Source organism: Anas platyrhynchos, chromosome 1, assembly GCF_047663525.1.
Source record: "Anas platyrhynchos isolate ZD024472 breed Pekin duck chromosome 1, IASCAAS_PekinDuck_T2T, whole genome shotgun sequence".
In the NCBI taxonomy this organism is placed as follows: domain Eukaryota; kingdom Metazoa; phylum Chordata; class Aves; order Anseriformes; family Anatidae; genus Anas; species Anas platyrhynchos.
This window is the reverse complement of record NC_092587.1, coordinates 13,416,465-13,435,585: the sequence shown is the minus strand read 5'-3', so window position 1 is coordinate 13,435,585 and position 19,121 is coordinate 13,416,465. Positions and strand designations below refer to the sequence as shown.

The 19,121-nt window shown below is 39.0% G+C and overlaps 1 protein-coding gene across 2 annotated transcripts in view; it reads left to right on the top strand.

Annotated features, from left to right (window-relative positions):
- The window catches only part of RELN (reelin), a 286,969-nt gene that overhangs the window by 181,705 nt on the left and 86,143 nt on the right, over positions 1–19,121 (top strand). For both annotated transcript variants that reach the window (XM_027459428.3, XM_072031502.1), the window contains exons 13-20: positions 2,117–2,229; positions 3,940–4,148; positions 6,269–6,397; positions 8,445–8,554; positions 11,382–11,448; positions 12,391–12,624; positions 13,274–13,435; positions 17,572–17,808. In XM_027459428.3, the coding sequence (XP_027315229.3) occupies positions 2,117–2,229; positions 3,940–4,148; positions 6,269–6,397; positions 8,445–8,554; positions 11,382–11,448; positions 12,391–12,624; positions 13,274–13,435; positions 17,572–17,808 (1,261 nt within the window). The remainder of the gene's footprint in view (positions 1–2,116; positions 2,230–3,939; positions 4,149–6,268; positions 6,398–8,444; positions 8,555–11,381; positions 11,449–12,390; positions 12,625–13,273; positions 13,436–17,571; positions 17,809–19,121) is intronic.

Sequence of the window (19,121 nt, the reverse complement as noted above, 5' to 3'; positions counted from 1 at the left end):
TGTTGTGTCCACAAGATCCTGCAGCAAACCCATAGTTTAACAATTCTTCCCATGAAGAATGATGTTCTAGTCTTGTACCTTCTAATTTCACTCAATTCCCCTTACTGCTTATATCCTCCCTCACTCTTGTCTATGTAGACCCTGGTGTTAATCCATCCATGTCAACAGAGTTGCACCTGAGCATGAGGTGAGAGTAGCACAGAAGTGGGACAGGCTTACATGGCTGAACACAGCATATTTTCTGCTCAAAAGTTCTAAGTTCATCACTATGTTCATAAACATTTTTTTTCTTCTAATGTATTAACCTAGGGTGAGATTCATCTCTAGTATACAAAAACTGCCATTGAGCATTGGAGCCTTGGAGAAGGCATCCCTTGTGGGAAGAACTGATGTGCTGATAGCATCATCTGTGGACCTTCCCTATTGGAACAAAGTACAACCTCAGTGGTTTACTGGGGTGAAGAAAGAAGCCTGTCCTATCCCTGCCCCTCCCCACTGCTTTTGTCAGTGCAACTGCATTAGTTCAGTGTTGTAACAAGTCAAAACTCCTACGGACACTGTGGCTATCATTCAGTACCTTACAGTGTTTTTCCACAACTCTTATTTTGCACATAAAGGAAATTGCATTATGTTATTCTCTCAACACCATGTTTAGAGGAGGTGAAGATTTTTGTATAAAGGTAGAGAATAATAGAATAATAAAGGAGGAAGCAGAGACTAAACTTGTGACCTCCACAAGCAAACTTCTGAATCAACAAAAGAAAACACCCGGTATTTAATGAGTGGAAGGCTTCGTGTTGTCGTCCTAAATTGTCATACATCTCCTCTGTGTTACATGAATTACCAATAAAGCACAGGAAAAAGAGGATGCTTTTTTTCCAGTTCTTCCAAGCATTGCAACACCTGCAAGAGAAACAGGAAAGAAATTTGTTCAACCTTCTGAACTTAGGGGAGAAGTTGTCGGCACATGCAGGCACAGAGGATAGTGGGATATCATTTGAAAATGTGTTCCATGTGGTTTTGTAGATTAAGTAAATTACAGTTTAAATATTCAGGCAAGCAGAGAATTTGAATGGACACATGGATGTTCCTTATTGCAGTATAATACACATAAGAAATGCACATCTTATCTAGCTTTCTAGACTGTTTTGCCTATTCCGTTCCAGCAGTTGGCCATCTGTAGTGAAAAAAACAGAGAAAGTGTTTCATATATGTAACCTTCCTACTTTACAGACAGTTCAAAAACCTTCCTCATCCTGTTTTTTTTGCTGCTTTTTTTTTTTTTTTTAATGCCTGCACTAAATCCAGTGTACAGGGAAACAACAGGTTTCCTGTTTCAGTTACAGATATTCTGTTTTAAAAACTTTTTTTTCGGAACACCAAACTAGCGTGATGATGTCCATCCTCTAACGATGATGTAGTACTTAATGCTCAATCTTGCCAATACACCCTCTCTTCCAGAGAAGGTTATTAAGTGTTTTGGGTTCTACCAATATGAAGATATCTTAAATCTTGCCTCATTCCTAAGAGATGGCAAAATTTTGTTTGATATGGTAGATTCCATTCATCCTTTTTAGGATATGGTGTAGACAATAGAAGAAGAGGCACAACAAATAAGACACACAGCAGTCTTCCTCCCCTCCTGATAAGACACATTCTCAGCCGCCAAACTATCAGCTGAGAGGTATTTGAGGTCCTCATATGCAATGTGTGGCTGCACAGTGTGAACACTAAATACCAGGTTACTGATCTAGTCCTAACAGACAAGAACTCAAAAAGCAGAGCTTTTCCATGTAAACAGGATTAAAAACATCCAGATAGAAGTATTGCTTTGGGCACAGCATTTTCTGTTTAAATTGTTTCGATAAGCTGATTAAGAGAGTTACTTGAGGTTTTCATTATTGTCAATCCCTTGATCTCTAGCATGGTGTATGTATCTGATCAAATAGTTCTTATACAGTATGTCCTTGGGGCTTGTGTTCTTTTGTTTCATATCTTAAGTTAAATAACATCTGGTTGTAATTATTTTTGTAATTATGGCTGTGTAATATCTCACTGTACATTAAAAACAACTTCAATGATATTTTTTTTTCTCTCTCAAACGTGTGTTGTACAGGGGGAACTTGTGATTCTGGAGAATCCCATGAAAATGATGTCATGCTTTATGCCAAGATTGAAGGCAGGAGGGAACACATAGCTCTCGATACCCTGACCTATGCTGCTTACAAGGTAAATTGTCTTAAACAAAGTAGGTGAATGGGATGGATAGATCAATGCATTCCTAAGCCATCATAACAATGTTGTATGTTGAATTGCAAGGGGACAAACGTGACCTTCCCAAGTACATAAATCATAGACAGCTCTTGCAGTGAAAGGGTGCCTTTGCAGCACAGCTCTGTGGTTACTGCTGACAACTCCACCCCTGAGCAGTACAGTGGCATTGACTTGGACAACAGGCAAATTGGCAACAGGCCCACACTCAGCCATCAGCTGAAAACTTTTGGTGATTACATGTTCTCACAAATAATTACCCTCCTTTCTATTCAAGCTCCTGCCAGCCACAGTGTGGTATTCAGGAGTTTCCTTCTGAGAGTGTTAGGTCAGTGGCTGGGAGGAGAGTGACTAAGAAATGCCTGGATGTCTTTCCTGAATATCTTTTCCAGGAAATTACATATTTTATACATTTTCTTTTCATTTTAATACAGCTGTTTGCCCTTTAGAGGGTCTGTAGAAGTACAGGCATGAACCCAGCAACAGAAAGCTGTTGCTGGCTACGTTCACAAGCAGCTTCCCTTCTGCTGTTATTGCTGCCTCCTTCACACCATATTCACCTCCCCACCACCACCCTCAGACTGGGCAGTAAAGACTTGAGCTCACTGTCTGGTTCCTTCCTGTCTAGGGCAAGGAGAAACAAAGGCCATGTTTACTCTAAATAATTCAGCTCTGAGGGACCCTTAGTGTGCTGCTATAAAAAAAGACAGATAACAAATCAATATACAAAAATGCATGGGATATGTACACAGGTGCATATGTTGCAGATTCAAATTGAGTATGTTTTATGCACTGTGTAGGAAACTTGGTGGTAAAGATGCACCTGATTTCAACCAGAGGTCTGTGTGCATTTTCTTTCTAATTCTAGCATTCAGAAAATAAATGTTTATAGTTACATTAGGGTTTGGCCTGAATTCGGTTGAATCACTTGCATTGTTTCATTGTACGTCGTTTCCCTCCTCTCCTGGTTCTGTGTGAAACACAGGGTAGAACTTTTTCAAAACTAAGGAAACTGTAATTGTAAAATAATAAAAAATTAAATGGGGAATTCAGGGAGCAACAGGATCTGAAATTATACTGAATTCATTGTGGAGCTTTTTTTAAAACGAGCAGTTTTCAAGCTGACATCCTCTTTTGACATAATATGGTTCCAATTACGTAGCTTTTGGACAAAGGCTAGAGTTCATAAAGTAGTGTTTTCATTTATTTCAACAACATAACATCCTCCCTACTAGCCTGTGAACTCATACTCTTACTCCCTTCTCACATATTCAGACTCAACCTGAAGTTATACTGCATTTCTTTGTAGGATGAAAGACTGCAGGGTGAGATTCATCTTCCACCTGAGCACTGATAAAACAAACATATTTTTCAGAACACAGAAGATACAGTGTCTTTTCTACAGTGTCTTTACAACCAAACAAACTGATCCCACTAAGGTGATAAGCAGGACTGGTACCCGGAGTACTAATAGCTAGGCATATAGTACAAAATAACTCTTATTTGGGGTCTTCTGTGGAAAAAGGGGGCTAAGACAAAAGTTAACAAGCAATGAGCATGTTTTGTTCAGCACAGTTGAAGTTGCTTTCTTAATTTAAAAAATAATTTCCATGTAACCTTTTTTAATATTACTTGTTTTATTTAAGCCTGATTTAATTTCTTTTAAAGGTTCCATCCTTGGTTTCTGTTGTCATTAGTCCGGACCTGCAGACTCCTGCAACCAAGTTTTGCCTGAAACAAAAGAGTCACCAAGGCCACAACAGGAATGTCTGGGCTGTGGATTACTTCCACGTCCTTCCAGTGCTCCCTTCCACGGTGACTCACATGATCCAGTTTTCCATCAATTTGGGTTGTGGAACTTATCAGCCCGGTAACAGGTACAACAGGCAAAATTTCTCTTTCAATTATCAGTTTCCCAGAACATTTTGTTTCATATCATCTGTATACTTTTCTTAGTCCATTCTAAAATATGCTTATGATTTCAAACTATTTGCTTCAGTTTCTAATGGCAATGAGATTTATCTCTAAATATAAGGAATAATGATATGTATAAGGGGGAAGGCGTTAAAGGAAGTGGCAGAAAAGTCCCCTCATGACCTCTCAGAGATTATTCATGCCACAAGCATGTAATTCTTGTACATGCTGACATGGTGACAAATAGCCCTCATCTTGAACATCATCAGTGTGAGGACTTCAGTGCCTACAGAATGACCACAGAACTCTTTGGTGGCTTCACTTCATTGGGACATTCTATGTGATTTTTTTTCCCACAAATTTAAGGGGGAGGGAAAGAGGAAGAAGGAAGTAATTTGCTGCTCTGTATTTTATATTCCTTCACAGTCCCTTTATCTCTCTGTACATGTGAGACTTTATCCTAATATTTGTTGAGGTTTAAGTTACTTCATTTTTTTTTTTTTCCAGAGTGAGAGCCAAGAGTTTAAAGTAGGTGACTGCAACTGCTTTCATATTCATAGCCCATGGCATCTTTTTCCATCTGAAAGAGCTGCACTATTTCTGACAGTCCTAGTAGCCATGAAGGGCAGCAGAATTTAAGGAGCAGCAAAAGTCAAGGCATCACGCATATTTGATAGGAAGGGAAGACAACATTTTACACAGAATGTAAAAATTTTGCACATCAACAGTCCTGGCTTGTAAACATGCTTTATGAAGTATCCGTCTTAAACATTTTGTTGCCTAATGGGGATTAATTTTGAAAGATTAATACTCTTCATTCACATAAACTATTTCTGAAGTAGAAGTGTTCTTCAAAACAAAAGAAGCACTAGGTCTCCATAAACACTATTTGTATTTCCCAAATACAGCAGCATTTCCCTCCTCCTGGTCTACAGCATTATTCATGATGCCTTCAATGCTGCAAACATGACAGACTTGTTCAGCATATATTCAGTAAATTTGACCCTCCAAGGTATCAGTATGGTTAAACCAAAAATGAACAAATCAAAACCTCTGTAAACCATTTTAATACATACTTTTGATATCGCAGTGATGGTATACCTATATAAAGTAATATTGTCAGCAAATTATAATGAAAAGGAAAAGTTATAACCCAATAATTTAGTACTGAGGTGATGAATTATGACTTTTATAATGTTCCATTGATATTACTTAAAATAAAACAGAATATTACAAGCTAATTATATAGTGGAAATTACAAGAGTATCTCAGTAGAATACTAAATCCTTAATAAATCAAGCACTTTTTACATTACCCTTGCAAGGTCTTCAGAATGTAAGATAGGTAAAGATTTCCTTACACTCCTAGAATGTAAACACTGTTTTGTTAAATATGCAGTGGAACAGGGAGGGAACAATTTTAGTAATAGCTAGAATATGGCTGGGCAGCACGGAGACTCCTGCAGCCCCTGGGACTCTGCCTGCCATAGGGCTTTCTGAAGGGTGTCTTCCACAGGTCCCTCCACCCTTCACAGTTCTGGGCAGGACCTGGCTATTTCCCTATTCCATACTGCATTTCTGATCTCCATCTAGGCATGATGGGGGAAGGAGGCAGGTGACTCCTGGAAGGATTAAAGGGTATTTTAATATTTGTCAGCAATGGAGGTGAAGAGACAGCCAATACATGAGCAACCAGTGCTCTTTGACCACCTCCAGCAGCTGGCAATTATTAGAGTCCTGTGCTCACACCATGCTGTCTGGCTCTGATGAATCCAAGTTTTCTCATTATTTTTGAAACCACACTCAGTATGGTTCTAGCCGAGATACAAGAGTAACATCAGGTCATTTAAACACAGCATAAAAACACTAGCTGGATGGTGTGTTTTTTCATTCATATTTGTTTCACATTTGCATTTTCAGGATTTTTCTTATTAAAGGTATACTCAAAATCATTGCATGTCTCAGCATCAGTTGTCAGGAATAGCAGATCTGGGGGTTTCTCTGTGGTGGTATTTCCACTTGCCTGTCTCTGCCACACAGGCTCACCGTGCCTTTCTCCTTCCTTTCCCTCACCATGTTATCAGTGTCAGCTTGGAATTTTCCACCAACCATGGTCGCTCCTGGGCCCTGCTCCACACCGAGTGTTTGCCTGAGATCTGTGCTGGGCCTCATCTCCCCCACAGCACCATCTATGCCTCTGAAAACTACAGTGGGTGAGTGTTCTCTGCACACCTAACTGAGATGTGAGATTAGAGATGGATATGAATTATGGGAGACAGAATAAAGCAGCAAAGCACACCACCCCATGTCATCTTTCATTTTTGACTAGCTGAGCACAGCATGGAAGGAGTGTTCTGGTCTCCCTCACTGCCCAGTAATGAAATTTGAAAAATATGAGGCTGCTTCTGTCATATAATATTATTTTTTCTGATGCCATAGGTAAATTAAAAAAAAAAAAAAAAGTGGGGACAGCATGCTAGTAAAAGAAAAGTTATATCCTGTCAAAGCCACAAAAGTTTTTCTTTTTGGTCAGAGGAACCATCAGTCAAAGCCATATTTATATCCTCAGACACCTTTACTCACTTGGAATCCTTATGCTGGGTTACAATGAAGTTGCATCCTCTGCACTTCAGCAGGTGGAGGTGTTGTTAGAATCACTTTCTTATACCAGCCCTTCTCATTATTAAGTGTCTTCAGGGCTGTTCTGGCTGTGAAGTGAACTTGTCATCCCATGGCTGTACATCCCTTTGCATCCCAACCTCCACAGACACTTCAGAGCAACGTGTATGACCATGAGAAGAACGTGTAGCTCAAACACTGGCATGGTCTGGTGACCCCCCGTTTCTCTACCATTTTCATAGGAGCCATTACCCCTGGTGTGTGTAGCAGGTGCAGTACCTGTGGATGATATGAGAGTGACAGTAGGCCAGATCTTCCATGCCCCACTTCTCATCAAACTTTGAGCAAGTTTGAGCAAGTTTGCTGATGACACCAAACTTGGAGGAGTTGTGGACTCGAATGAGGGTGGAAAGGCCTTGCAGAGGGATCTGGACAGGTTGGAGAGCTGGGCGATCGCCAACCGCATGAAGTTCAATAAGAGCAAGTGCCGGGTCCTGCACCTGGGACGGGGAAACCCTGGCTGCACGTACAGACTGGGCGATGAGACGCTGGAGAGCAGCCTAGAAGAGAGGGATCTGGGGGTCGTGGTAGACAACAAGTTGAATATGAGCCGGCAGTGTGCCCTGGCAGCCAGGAGGGCCAACCGTGTCCTGGGGTGCATCAAGCACGGCATCGCTAGTAGGTTGAGGGAGGTGATTGTCCCGCTCTACTCTGCGCTGGTGCGGCCTCACCTCGAGTACTGTGTGCAGTTCTGGGCACCACAGTATAAAAAGGACATGAAACTGTTGGAGAGTGTCCAGAGGAGGGCTACGAAGATGGTGAAAGGCCTGGAGGGGAAGACGTACGAGGAACGGCTGAGGGCACTGGGCCTGTTCAGCCTGGAGAAGAGGAGGCTGAGGGGAGACCTCATCGCAGTCTACAACTTCCTCGTAAGGGGGTGTCGAGAGGCAGGAGACCTTTTCTCCATTAACACCAGCGACAGGACCCGCGGGAACGGGGTTAAGCTGAGGCAGGGGAAGTTTAGGCTTGACATCAGGAGGAAGTTCTTCACAGAGGGAGTGGTTGCACACTGGAACAGGCTCCCCAGGGAAGTGGTCACTGCACCGAGCCTGACTGAATTTAAGAAGAGATTGGACTGTGCACTTAGTCACATGGTCTGAACTTGGGTAGACCTGTGTGGTGTCAAGAGTTGGACTTGATGATCCTTAAGGGTCCCTTCCAACTCAGGATATTCTATGATTCTATGATTCTATGATTCATCCCCAGGGGTTTCCACTCAACAGAGTTCAGTTGCACTGAAAGGTTTAATGCAGGGTGCAATTTAGGAGGTGTTCATTGGGATGGAGAAGCTGCTATGATGAAATAGGTTAAGATCTTTGTTGGCTTCAGGTATTCATTCAGGGTAAAAAAATGCTGGGTTTTATAATGTAATAATTAACATTCATATATTGTATGAAAATATCATAGGCCATGCTTTGTTGCTTTTTTTCATTTATACTTTCTAAAGCTGCAGTATCTTAATTGGTCTATTGAGCAAAGTTTAGTATAAAAAATTCTTACTGAGCTTGCAGTGCAAGCAAATGCTTTCAGTCACTTAATGAGTATTGATGTAAAACAGAATTTGTGTTATATGTATTACAGGTGGAACCGAATAACTATTCCCCTTCCCAATGCAGCATTAACAAGTGACACGAGGATTCGGTGGAGGCAAACAGGACCAATCCTTGGAAATATGTGGGCAATTGATAATAGTCAGTATTCTTATCCACAACCATGTTACATCAGAAGAATAATTTTTTTATGCTGCTCCAAGTAAACATTTTCCAGAATCAGAGGTCACAAGATTTTCAATTTGTTAAATTTTTGTTCTTATCTTCAGTCAGTTACAAGTCCATTTTGAAGCCAAAGGGGAAATCTGTCATTTGAAAAGATAGTCTAGTAGCTTACCCCTTTTTTTCTTTTAATTGAACGCTTTCTAGGAAAAAAAAAATGTATCAATAACCTGATATAACATTTCCTCTGACTGCTTAGTCCAAATTACATAAGTAGGTACCACACTGTGCTATTAAAGACACGAACTGTGTCACCCTAAGCAGCAGTTACAGCAGCTGGGACGTATTTTTCCTTCTGGACATAGAAGACCTTCATAAAGCAATGTTGCTACCAAAATACTGACAAAACTTTTACATTGTTTACAGTATCTCAAGGGGGGAAGGACCATCTGTAATAGGGAACTGGTCTTCTTTTAGGAAATGATTTTTCATGTGCCAGTGTTTTTTTTTAAATGGATGTGATGAACTGAGAGGAGGTTATAGTTACACATCTATTTATAAAACATACTGCAGAGGATACTATAGTAAATATTTTAAAGCACAGAAAAATATTTTGGAACACAAAATAAAATATATAGATGGCATGAAAAGGAGGAGAAAGCATGTTTGAAAGGACTAAGAATGAGCAGGTGTGAAGTTTTTAGTTTACTCATTAACCTCAAACACTTGGGACTACATAAACTACTAGAATTTGTTTTGCTAGCTGTATGCATTAGGTATGTACTATAAAGCTTTACAGTGATGTACAATAGCCTGTGAAATTTTGTAGTGATTCCTAATAAGGTTTGATATGGAGCCTGGGAATGGTAAATACTGTCATATTTTGCAAAATTCTTAAAACAGATTAATGCATCATTTTGAAAAGAAAATGCTTGAAGCTGCCTCAATAGTGCAACGCCACAAATGAAACTTTTTCACAAAAAGTAAAGAAAATTACTCTCTTAATCACATTAATGGTATGTAGCACCCTCTTGACATTCTGGATGGAGTATTAATGCTTGTCCTTAGAGACGATGATTTACATCAAAAAGAAAATAAAGGGGAAAATATAGGTATATGTAAGTAAGAAGGTGTCTGTGAGCATCTGCAAAGATGACTTGCTACCTAACAAAATATAGAATGTATAGAATGTAAAAATTGGTGAAACTCACAGAAGTTCACATAAACAAGAGCAACATAAAATCCAAGGACTCAAATTCTTTAAAACAGAACAAAACAAGAAGATTTTGAAAGTTAGCATACAATTCATATATCTATACTACCTTTGCTTGTAAAAACAAATAGTGAGAGCTCTGATGAAGAATACTGCACACTCAGCTGTGTACCATCTCAATCAGTTTTACCAACCATCTGCCTACAGTGTGCTTGCTCCAAAATTTGAGATGTAGAACTGTCTCTATGACACAGGAATCAAGTGTTAATGGTGAACGCCTTTCTAAGGTTTTGCATGCCTCCTTTGGTACACACTAGTGAAACTGAAGCTTTACAATGTACTGAGGGAGAGACATTTGATTGGCAAGCCACTCAAATTCTTGAAGAGAGAGGAAGAATTTCAAGGATTCAGCACTCTGACTTTTAGCTTCACAACTGTTTCTTATGTGAATTAAGTTTTAAATGAAATCTGGAAGGTAGCCATCTTTTAGAAACTCTGGAAAACTGCCAGTATTCATAAAGCTTTTTTTATTGTGAATGACATCATTACATCTTTAACCCTTCTACTTTTACCACCCCCTCAAAGAGACCTCAAAGCAAACAAATAAATCAAACAGACAGAACAGAAATTTTGCACCCTGAAAAGTGAGAAAATCTGGAAATTGCATAAAGTCTGATAGGGAGTTAATTACAGGGAGTGACTAACAGGGATTTATAGAGTATCTGTCAGGGAGTACTGGCACACAGCTATGATGGGCAGCATCAAAAAACTAAGAGAAACAATAAGCATTGGTTGTTATAGATTATTTTGAATTGGTGGCTATTTGGGTGAATTTCCAAAAGTCACTGTGCATGTGATAACTCCAATGGTCATTATTTAATTGAAAGGGTAACACCGTTCAGGACCAAGGTCTGTTTATCCCATTGTGTTGAAAGGACATTGCCCTCAAGTGACTGTTTTGGGCTATACTTGGACTTCTTCACTGTGAGATTATACAGATTATACAGAGATTTACTAATCTTTCCATCTTTCCTACTTTTCACAAAATATCAACACTGTTGATTAAGAGTCATCAGAGGAAGATTAAATAAAAGAGTAAAATAAGTCTGGAATGTTTCTGAGTACATATTATTTGGAATTTTTTTCCATTTGAAAGAATCAGTGAAAATGATTCGCAGTTACTTAAAAGTGCATGATATTTCATAGTTACTTAAGATATATCAGAGCAAATGAAGAAAAAGGCAAGAAAATGGCCAATACCTAGCAGTTCATTGGACGTTGCTCGTGATCTTAGAAAAATCAGGTATCTGATTTGGATCACTAACACCTCCAGCAACAGATAGACATCACCCCTTAAATACTAAGTTATCCCGGACTATCCTTGACAGAGAAAAAAAACTCCATTACTCAGTTCTACAGAAAGATATATTCAAATGCACTTTATTCTTTTTCAGACCTCTTTCAGATAGTGGGATTAGCTGAAATACAATACCAATAAATACAATACCTGTATGGCAATACTTTATTGTATTTGTTATATTCTTTTTATCACATAACATAATCCTTCATTTAACTAATTTCTTTTCTCTGCAGTTTATATTGGTCCATCTTGCCTCAAATTCTGCTCAGGTCGAGGACAGTGTACTAGAAATGGCTGCAAGTAAGAGCTATAATTCACTACTTGTATTCAATTTTTGTCATATATTTCATTTGATGGTCTGAAAGTTGAAGTGATTTCCATTTTAGTCCTTGCTTTTTGAGATGACTAAATGTGAAACCAGCATAGCCCCCAAAATGCATAAAACTTACTTGAGAGCTAAAGATCAATCTTTCTAAACAGCAGCATACTTAATAATTTTAAAAATAATTTTATTTTGGCAGAGAGTCTAAGTTCCAGTTCACCTTAAAATGTGCTACAGAGCCCATCGGAATGTCAGTGATGCATGCTTTACGCAGTTTTTAGAGGTGATTTGGGAGTGTATCACTTTTATATTAAATTTCAGGGAAGAATCACGATTTTCATAGTTCTAGTATCCCATAGCCCCATAGACCTCAAGGACAGAAGGTCAACACTATTTTTTTCCTGAAAGTCTGGCTTTTAAAAAGTGTTTCAGCCTCAAAAGTAAAATCAATAAACACTTTCAAAACTATGGTGTTACTATTACTATGGCGTTGCAGAGAGCGTGATCCACAGGGCGTTCTGTCCTGTTACACAGTTGCTTGTAATTACATCTGACATGCTATAGATAAAACTATTTGACATATGGACAACTGTAAATTACGTCTGCAGTATTTTTATTCCAAAAATTAATAGAAACATTGCTACATGTTAAATGTAGATTTTGTGTGGCTGGTTCATAACTATTTTTTGTTTTAATTGGAAAAGTCAGTACTAGCTAAAAGAAAGGTATTGACTGTACAGTACCTAAGTAAGGTCTAGAGAGGTTTTTGGTCCTTAGATTTGAGAGGGACTTTGCAGGTATCATCTGCTCTTGAGAGATTTCAGGCATGTTCTAGTCTGATAGAAGACCAGAAGACAAGAGAAGATGGGCTTAACGTAAGGAAGGCACTAACTACTCTATTCAATCTCCCTCATCCCCAGGTGTGACCCTGGCTTTTCAGGGCCCGCATGTGAGACGGCATCACAGACCTTCCCTATGTTCATCTCGGAGAGCTTCGCCAGCTCCCGCCTCTCCTCCTACCACAATTTTTACTCAATCCGTGGAGCTGAGGTCAGCTTTGGCTGCGGGGTCCTGGCCAGTGGCAAGGCGCTGGTCTTCAACAAGGACGGGAGGCGCCAGCTCATCACCTCTTTCCTTGACAGCTCCCAGTCCAGGTGAGAGCAAAAGAACAGCAATGGGAGGTATGGGAACAGGGAAGTTACACTGTGACAGGAACCCCTTCTCTTTCATATAACCTCGTGTGCTGGTCTTTTTAGCAGGAAGAAAAGTTTTTTTAAATCCCTTTGTCCCATAATTCAATTTCCAGCTCATAGCTGTACAGCCTTGCTTTTTTTTTTTTTTTTTTTCTCCCTGCTTTGTAAACAGCAGAGCCCAAAATAGACTGAAGGGAAGTTATTGTACAGTGAGACTGGAAAATATGAAATGTTAATATCAAACCTGAGTGTCAAAGCCAAGTGCTAATTAATTATTTATAAGGTTGTGTTTATTTGACAATTGTGGCAGCTGATCAGATCAATTCACTGTCTCTCCCTCCCTTTCAGAGCCTAATAAATAATTAAATGCTGTACTGATTGGCATTTTTTAAATGTATATGCCACATTGCATTACTTGATAGTAAAAACAAATTGCACAAAAAAAGGCCCATAAATGATATTTACCAAAATTTGTCTAAATCGAGAAGATCATAAAACAACCTGGTTAGAGGAAAAAAAGAAAAACAAACAAACAAACAAACAAACAAAAAAAAAAAAAAAAACACGATGTGTATGGTACCCTCGAAATATGTGTGCAATTCTGCTGCAGGTTCCTGCAGTTCACGCTACGCCTAGGAAGCAAGTCTGTGCTGAGCACATGCAAAGCACCCGACCAGCCTGGCGAAGGAGTGCTGCTGCACTACTCCTATGACAATGGCATTACATGGAAACTACTGGAGCACTATTCGTACCTGAACTATCATGAGCCAAGGTATGTGCATAAATGTTATGAAGTGTTATCTACATGCATTTAATGCTGGTCGTGGTCACTACAATGCTGAGAGTGAAGGCATCTGCCTAAACGTGGGCATGTAGTGCAGAAGAGTGAAGATCTTTTGTTGCACACTGGAAACAACTATTCTCCCTTAAAAACACGCAGCTGTTCTGGGCACTTCTCATTTGTGCCTGCCTTTATAAACAATGAATGCACAGATTTGGCAGCATCCAAGTCTTAGTTGACACGACAGGACAAGCAATGTGAGATGAGGGGAAAGAAATACACTTGTGGGAAATAGGGGCATGTCTCATCCCATGGAGGCAGCCACTTGTAAAGAAAAATTAACATAAATTATTTGTAGCTTTGAAGCCATAGATAACTTCACTAAAGCATCCTCTGGGATTAGGAATCTGCAGGAAGCATAGGACAGTGGAAATGAAATGCGGCTGTGAGGGTCTCTCTAGGTCAGTGGGGAAATTGCTCCTGCTCCTGTTATGAAAGGGATTACATGACTGTGCCTGTGCCGGTGGGTTGGACATGGTGCCCTGGGAGAACATGACAGTGACTGCTCCTGGGAATTGTGCAGATCACAAAGAAGCCAAACAAAGAGATCATCTCATCTAACAGCACCTGCATATGTCACCAGATTAGAGGGGGATGTATGGGACATATGTAGAGAAGCATGTAGTATCTCCCGTTACATTTGTGAGACCACCCACCAGCTGTAGTAAAGCACATGCTAAATCAGGAGTTTCTGTGAGCACGCCTGTATTGAAAGCCCAGAACCACCCAGGCTGGCTCTGTGCAAACCCACCCAAACCTGGAAGCAGCCACCCGCAGCAGCAAAGCCAATAAATCCTGATGAAAGAAGATGCTCTGCCAGGGGGCACACAAGAGGCAGAGCTAAGAGTGGCATCACAGGTCCCTCCCCGCTGCTCTGATCCTGCCCAAGGGCAGTTTTGTACCAGGTATTGCCAAAATTAACTATCTTCATCTTGTTAATAACCCAATAATGCAGAACATAATTAAGAATATTGTAAAGGGGAAAAATAATAACTTCTAACATTATGTATATTTCCTGAAAGCAATAAGAAATACTCAAAAATCTGAGAAAAATGGCTATATTTGGTAAAAGCATACGGTATGTGGGCTTTAATTTCTGAAGTTTTAAGTGTTACTGAAGGAAAGATTCTACAACCTTATACATTCATAAAACCTTCTTCAAAATATCTTTTCCCATTCTTTATTATAGTCACATATATATTTTATATGGCCCTGTTTCTAATTCTTAGATTCAAGATTAGAGCTGTAAGAATTATATTTCCCTAAAGGTTTTTAATATATAGCACTATTAATTTTTTATAACAAAAAAGAAAATACACATTCTGGTGACTGATTTTAATGGAGTTTAAGATATAAATGTAGCAAATTATATTAGTGCCAGAGATTTCTTTTGCTCTTTGAATTAAGTGTGAAACACTTAATTTCTTGAGTTCTGACAGGGCAAAGAGCTAAGCACAACATACACAGGTTAGAAAGGTTTGCCGTGGGATATGTACACTCCATTCTGGGTAAAGAAAAAAATGACAAGCATACAAACCTGAAGGTAATGCTGGCAATAATTATGATGAAGAACATGAAGAAAACTTCACCTTTTTGTATTGTGTTGTCTAAAAATATTAGCAATTTTGGTAACATAGATGGACTGCTACAAAGTTTGGCAATCAATCTGTATCCAGAAATTTAATTAATCTTCAGTCATACAAAAAATAATTACACATTTAATGTTCTGCTGAAAAGGTGCATTTAATCTGCTAACATTTGACAGCTGCATTTTTCTTCTGAGCAGAACAGCGGTGGCTTTTCAATATTAGGTATGCGCATAGCTTGAAAGAATGAGATCAGAGCAAAGGTCTCCCAGCTGGTTTTTAAGAAATCTAATGGTAGCTGGTAATGTTAGTAAGAACACTTTTCTTCTCTGCAGCAGAAAAGTCATTAGCAAGGATCCCCCTCCCTCTCCATCTATCTCCAACAAATCAAAGTCAGACAGGAGAAGCTGTTATAGCTGGAGATGCAGTCAGGTTCTGCATACTAACATACATGCCGTATAAGGTGGTTTACACCAGCGTTTTTAGATTGTTTCCTTAACCCCCCTGGGATAGGAAATTTATTTTAACACACATTAAATATTTTAACATCCAACAGGTATATCGATGATGTATGTCAATTTAGGATTTTCTGTAAATTACTGTCAGTGAGAATTGGTGTCCACGTGGGTGAGCTTGTGAGGGTTGAGAGTGAAAGGGAAGTTGCTGGCATCAAAGACAGCCACTAAGAGAGAAATGTGTCCAGGATTATAAGAAAGCGTCAGCTCGTACAAGTGCCAACTGCTTCCTGGCATATGTTGTATGCACTGTTCCTGCTGGCTGGGGTACCAGCTTTCCTCAGGTTTGTCCTACTAGCCCATGAAAAGCAAAAAAATCAGCTCTTTTTAGCATCAGTAGCACTTTAGTGTCATTTGTGCCTTTGAAAATTGGCCTGAAAAGTTGTAGAGTTGCTGCTTATTAGGGGATCTTTGGCAGGCAGAAAGGTTGGCCTTGTGGTTTATTCATGTGCCGGAAAGTAACACAGTTTGGTCTTTCTCTAGCAGGGTATGAAGTAGTTCAAGCGTCTGTTTATTTGAGTAGTAAAAGAAATGCATCCGCCATTCATCCATCATGTGCACTGCTGGTCCCTTGCCACCGGGATGTGGCAGCATCTTCTCTGGCTGTCCCCCAGCACTGCTCCCTCCAGTCTACGGCCAGCAGAAAGCGGCTCCTAGAAATGCCAGTCAGGACATTTGGAGTGCTTCCCACTTGATTAGCCAAGTAGCTTGTTTTTTTCTTGCTAATTGATTTAACATGTTCTTATTTAAAATGAGAAAAAAAGGGGTACTATAAGTTTACTTTTTACAAGCACAGTTTAGCAAGTCATTTTTAAGAGAGTGATTTTGCACCAAGAGCACTGAAGGGACGGACTTTCATACTCACGGAACAAAACACTACAACAGGCAGCTTAGAAAGCTTTAAGTCGAAAAAAAACCTTGATGCTAAGGTATAAAATGATGTTTCCAGTTTACCTGATTTGTCATTTTACCCACATTTCCTCCAAGATAGAAAGAAAAATATCAGCTACATGACGAGTTTGCCAAAACCTCTTTTGCCAGCATGTAATTGCTCACCGATGGAGACAAATGTCCCTCTTGCCATTCTGTTTCGCAGCCCCCATGCATTGCATGGGGCACTCTGGTCCTGGTGATTTATGGAGCTTTCAAGAAAGTGTCGGTTCTGTAGCAATTAATGCATGCTCCCTGCTGCTGTGTACGATAATTGCTCCTGGAAATTAGATATTACTCTTAATTTTCTTTGCAGTTTGTCAATTATAGGTGTGTTGACATAGCTGCCATGACAAATCAGGTGACCTTGCATACCAGAAGAGCCTAGGACTCGCCTCCGGTAGCATCTTTATGCAACCACACAAGAAATGTGTGCCACAAACCTACACATGATCACACTGACAAGATGAGCCTTTTCCATTTGAATGTGACCATTTACAGGGGTGGGTTCTTCTAGAGAAGAGAAACACAGACATAATAATATCAGCGCTGTGCAGAAACAAACACAGATGTAAAGAAGATGTATTTTTTCAGATCAGGATAAAATTTATTGTGTCTGAGAAGGCGGAGGCCGAACTTGTTAATCCCTGGTAGCTGATCATCCCTTTGCCAGCCTAAGCCCTTCACCTGCAACTGGGCTTCTGCTGGAGGCATTCAGGTTTCTTCTGGCAAGGAGGTTCCACATGAAAATTTGCAGAGAGCTCCACAGTACAAGCAAAAAAAATTACAAAATTGGTGGAAATTCTTTTCTGTGGCTTTTCCACATGGCTGTCTATCAGCACTTATTGGCAAGAGAAGTAACAATTCCCCTGTCCCTGTCACTGGTGGAAGTTATGCTAGTAAAAGCTGATGTTTTTGTGGGCTGAATTTATCCTTGGATTTTTAGAGTTAGTAAGAAAAAATAACAAAAAATACATCCCCATGGAATTAGTACAAACAGTGACACTTTCAATAATAATTTTGGTTTGTTTTCCAGAATAATTTCAGTGGAGCTGCCAGAAGATGCAAGACAGGTTGGCATTCAGTTCAGATGGTGGCAACCATACCACTCTTCTCAGGGTGAAGATGTGTGGGCGATCGACGAAATCATCATGACCTCTGTGCTTTTCAATAGCATTAGTCTGGACTTCACCAACCTAGTTGAGGTCACACAGTCTCTGGGATTCTACCTGGGAAATGTTCAGCCCTACTGTGGTCATGATTGGACTCTTTGGTGAGAAACACATAACTGTTTCTGTTCTAATTTTGTTTTCTTTGTCTATTTATCCTACTAAGATAAGTAATCTTACTACCAAGTGATTTCTGCAGATGAGCCTTGTTGGCAGTTATTGAGAGCAAATTCGTCTCACCCATTATGGTATATATTGACATTATGGTCAAAACTACAGTCACTGATCTAATTCCAATTAGCTGTAACTATTTACACCTCATTGCACGGGGATTTATGTTTGATGGGAACTGTGAATGTAACATTCTTTTTTCATAAAATTTGAAAGAATCTCCCAATAGAAACAATTTGGAAAATTTTGTAATCATCCCTTAAAATCCAGTCAGATTAACATGGGCATAGAGGTTGTATAGTACCCAAATATTTTGTAAGTGAAGGTCATATCTATTTATATGAATTTATATTTATATATTTATATCTATATAAATATATTTATATTTATATTATGTTACACTTAAAAACAGGAAAGGCAACAGAAGGTTGGTAGAATAATGTTAGCCATTAGTAGTTATTTTGCCTGTTATATGCATTTAGTCATTTACACTGCAATCAGCATTAACACACATATTGCAACAATACCCAAAATGCACTGTACATTTAGGAGAAAGGAAAAAAAAAAAAAAAAGGCAAGAAAACTTCACAAAGCAATAAGTATAATTCTTTAAAAGAAAAAGAGAATGAAAAGAAAAATAGGTGAAAAAATATGGAAAATAAAATTATGTTAGGATTGTTTAAAAATATTTTTACAGGAAATTATTAACCTGTTTCAAAAATATAAAATTCTGAAGTACATAACCATAACATTTAGAATTAACAAGGTAAGCTTAGTTTAATTTATATGTTTTGATTAAAACCACATAACAGTTTTATGCTATTCTGATCAACATATAAACCCACTATAGCTTTAATTGGCATAGGTATATTTATTTGGGGAAATTACAATCACAGTAATTATAGGAAACCTCAAGAAAATAGATATATATATATTTATTTTTTTAATTCTATGAAAATATTAATAATTTTATCATCCCTATGGATGTTCAGAGAAACACCATTGGAATTTTATTAACAAGTACCTCTGAGCAATCTGATTTGACTTTCTGATCATCTGTCAAACTAAAAGGAGTTGGTTTAGCGGTAGGAACAACACAGAGCGCTTTCTAGCAGTGATAATGAGGCAGCAGAAGCACCATTAACCACTTTAATAAGGACAAGGAAGGTACTTGCTGCTCATTAAAATGAAACAACATGTTAGGGCTCAAACTGTTTGCATCTTCTTCATCAAAGAGTTGGAATGA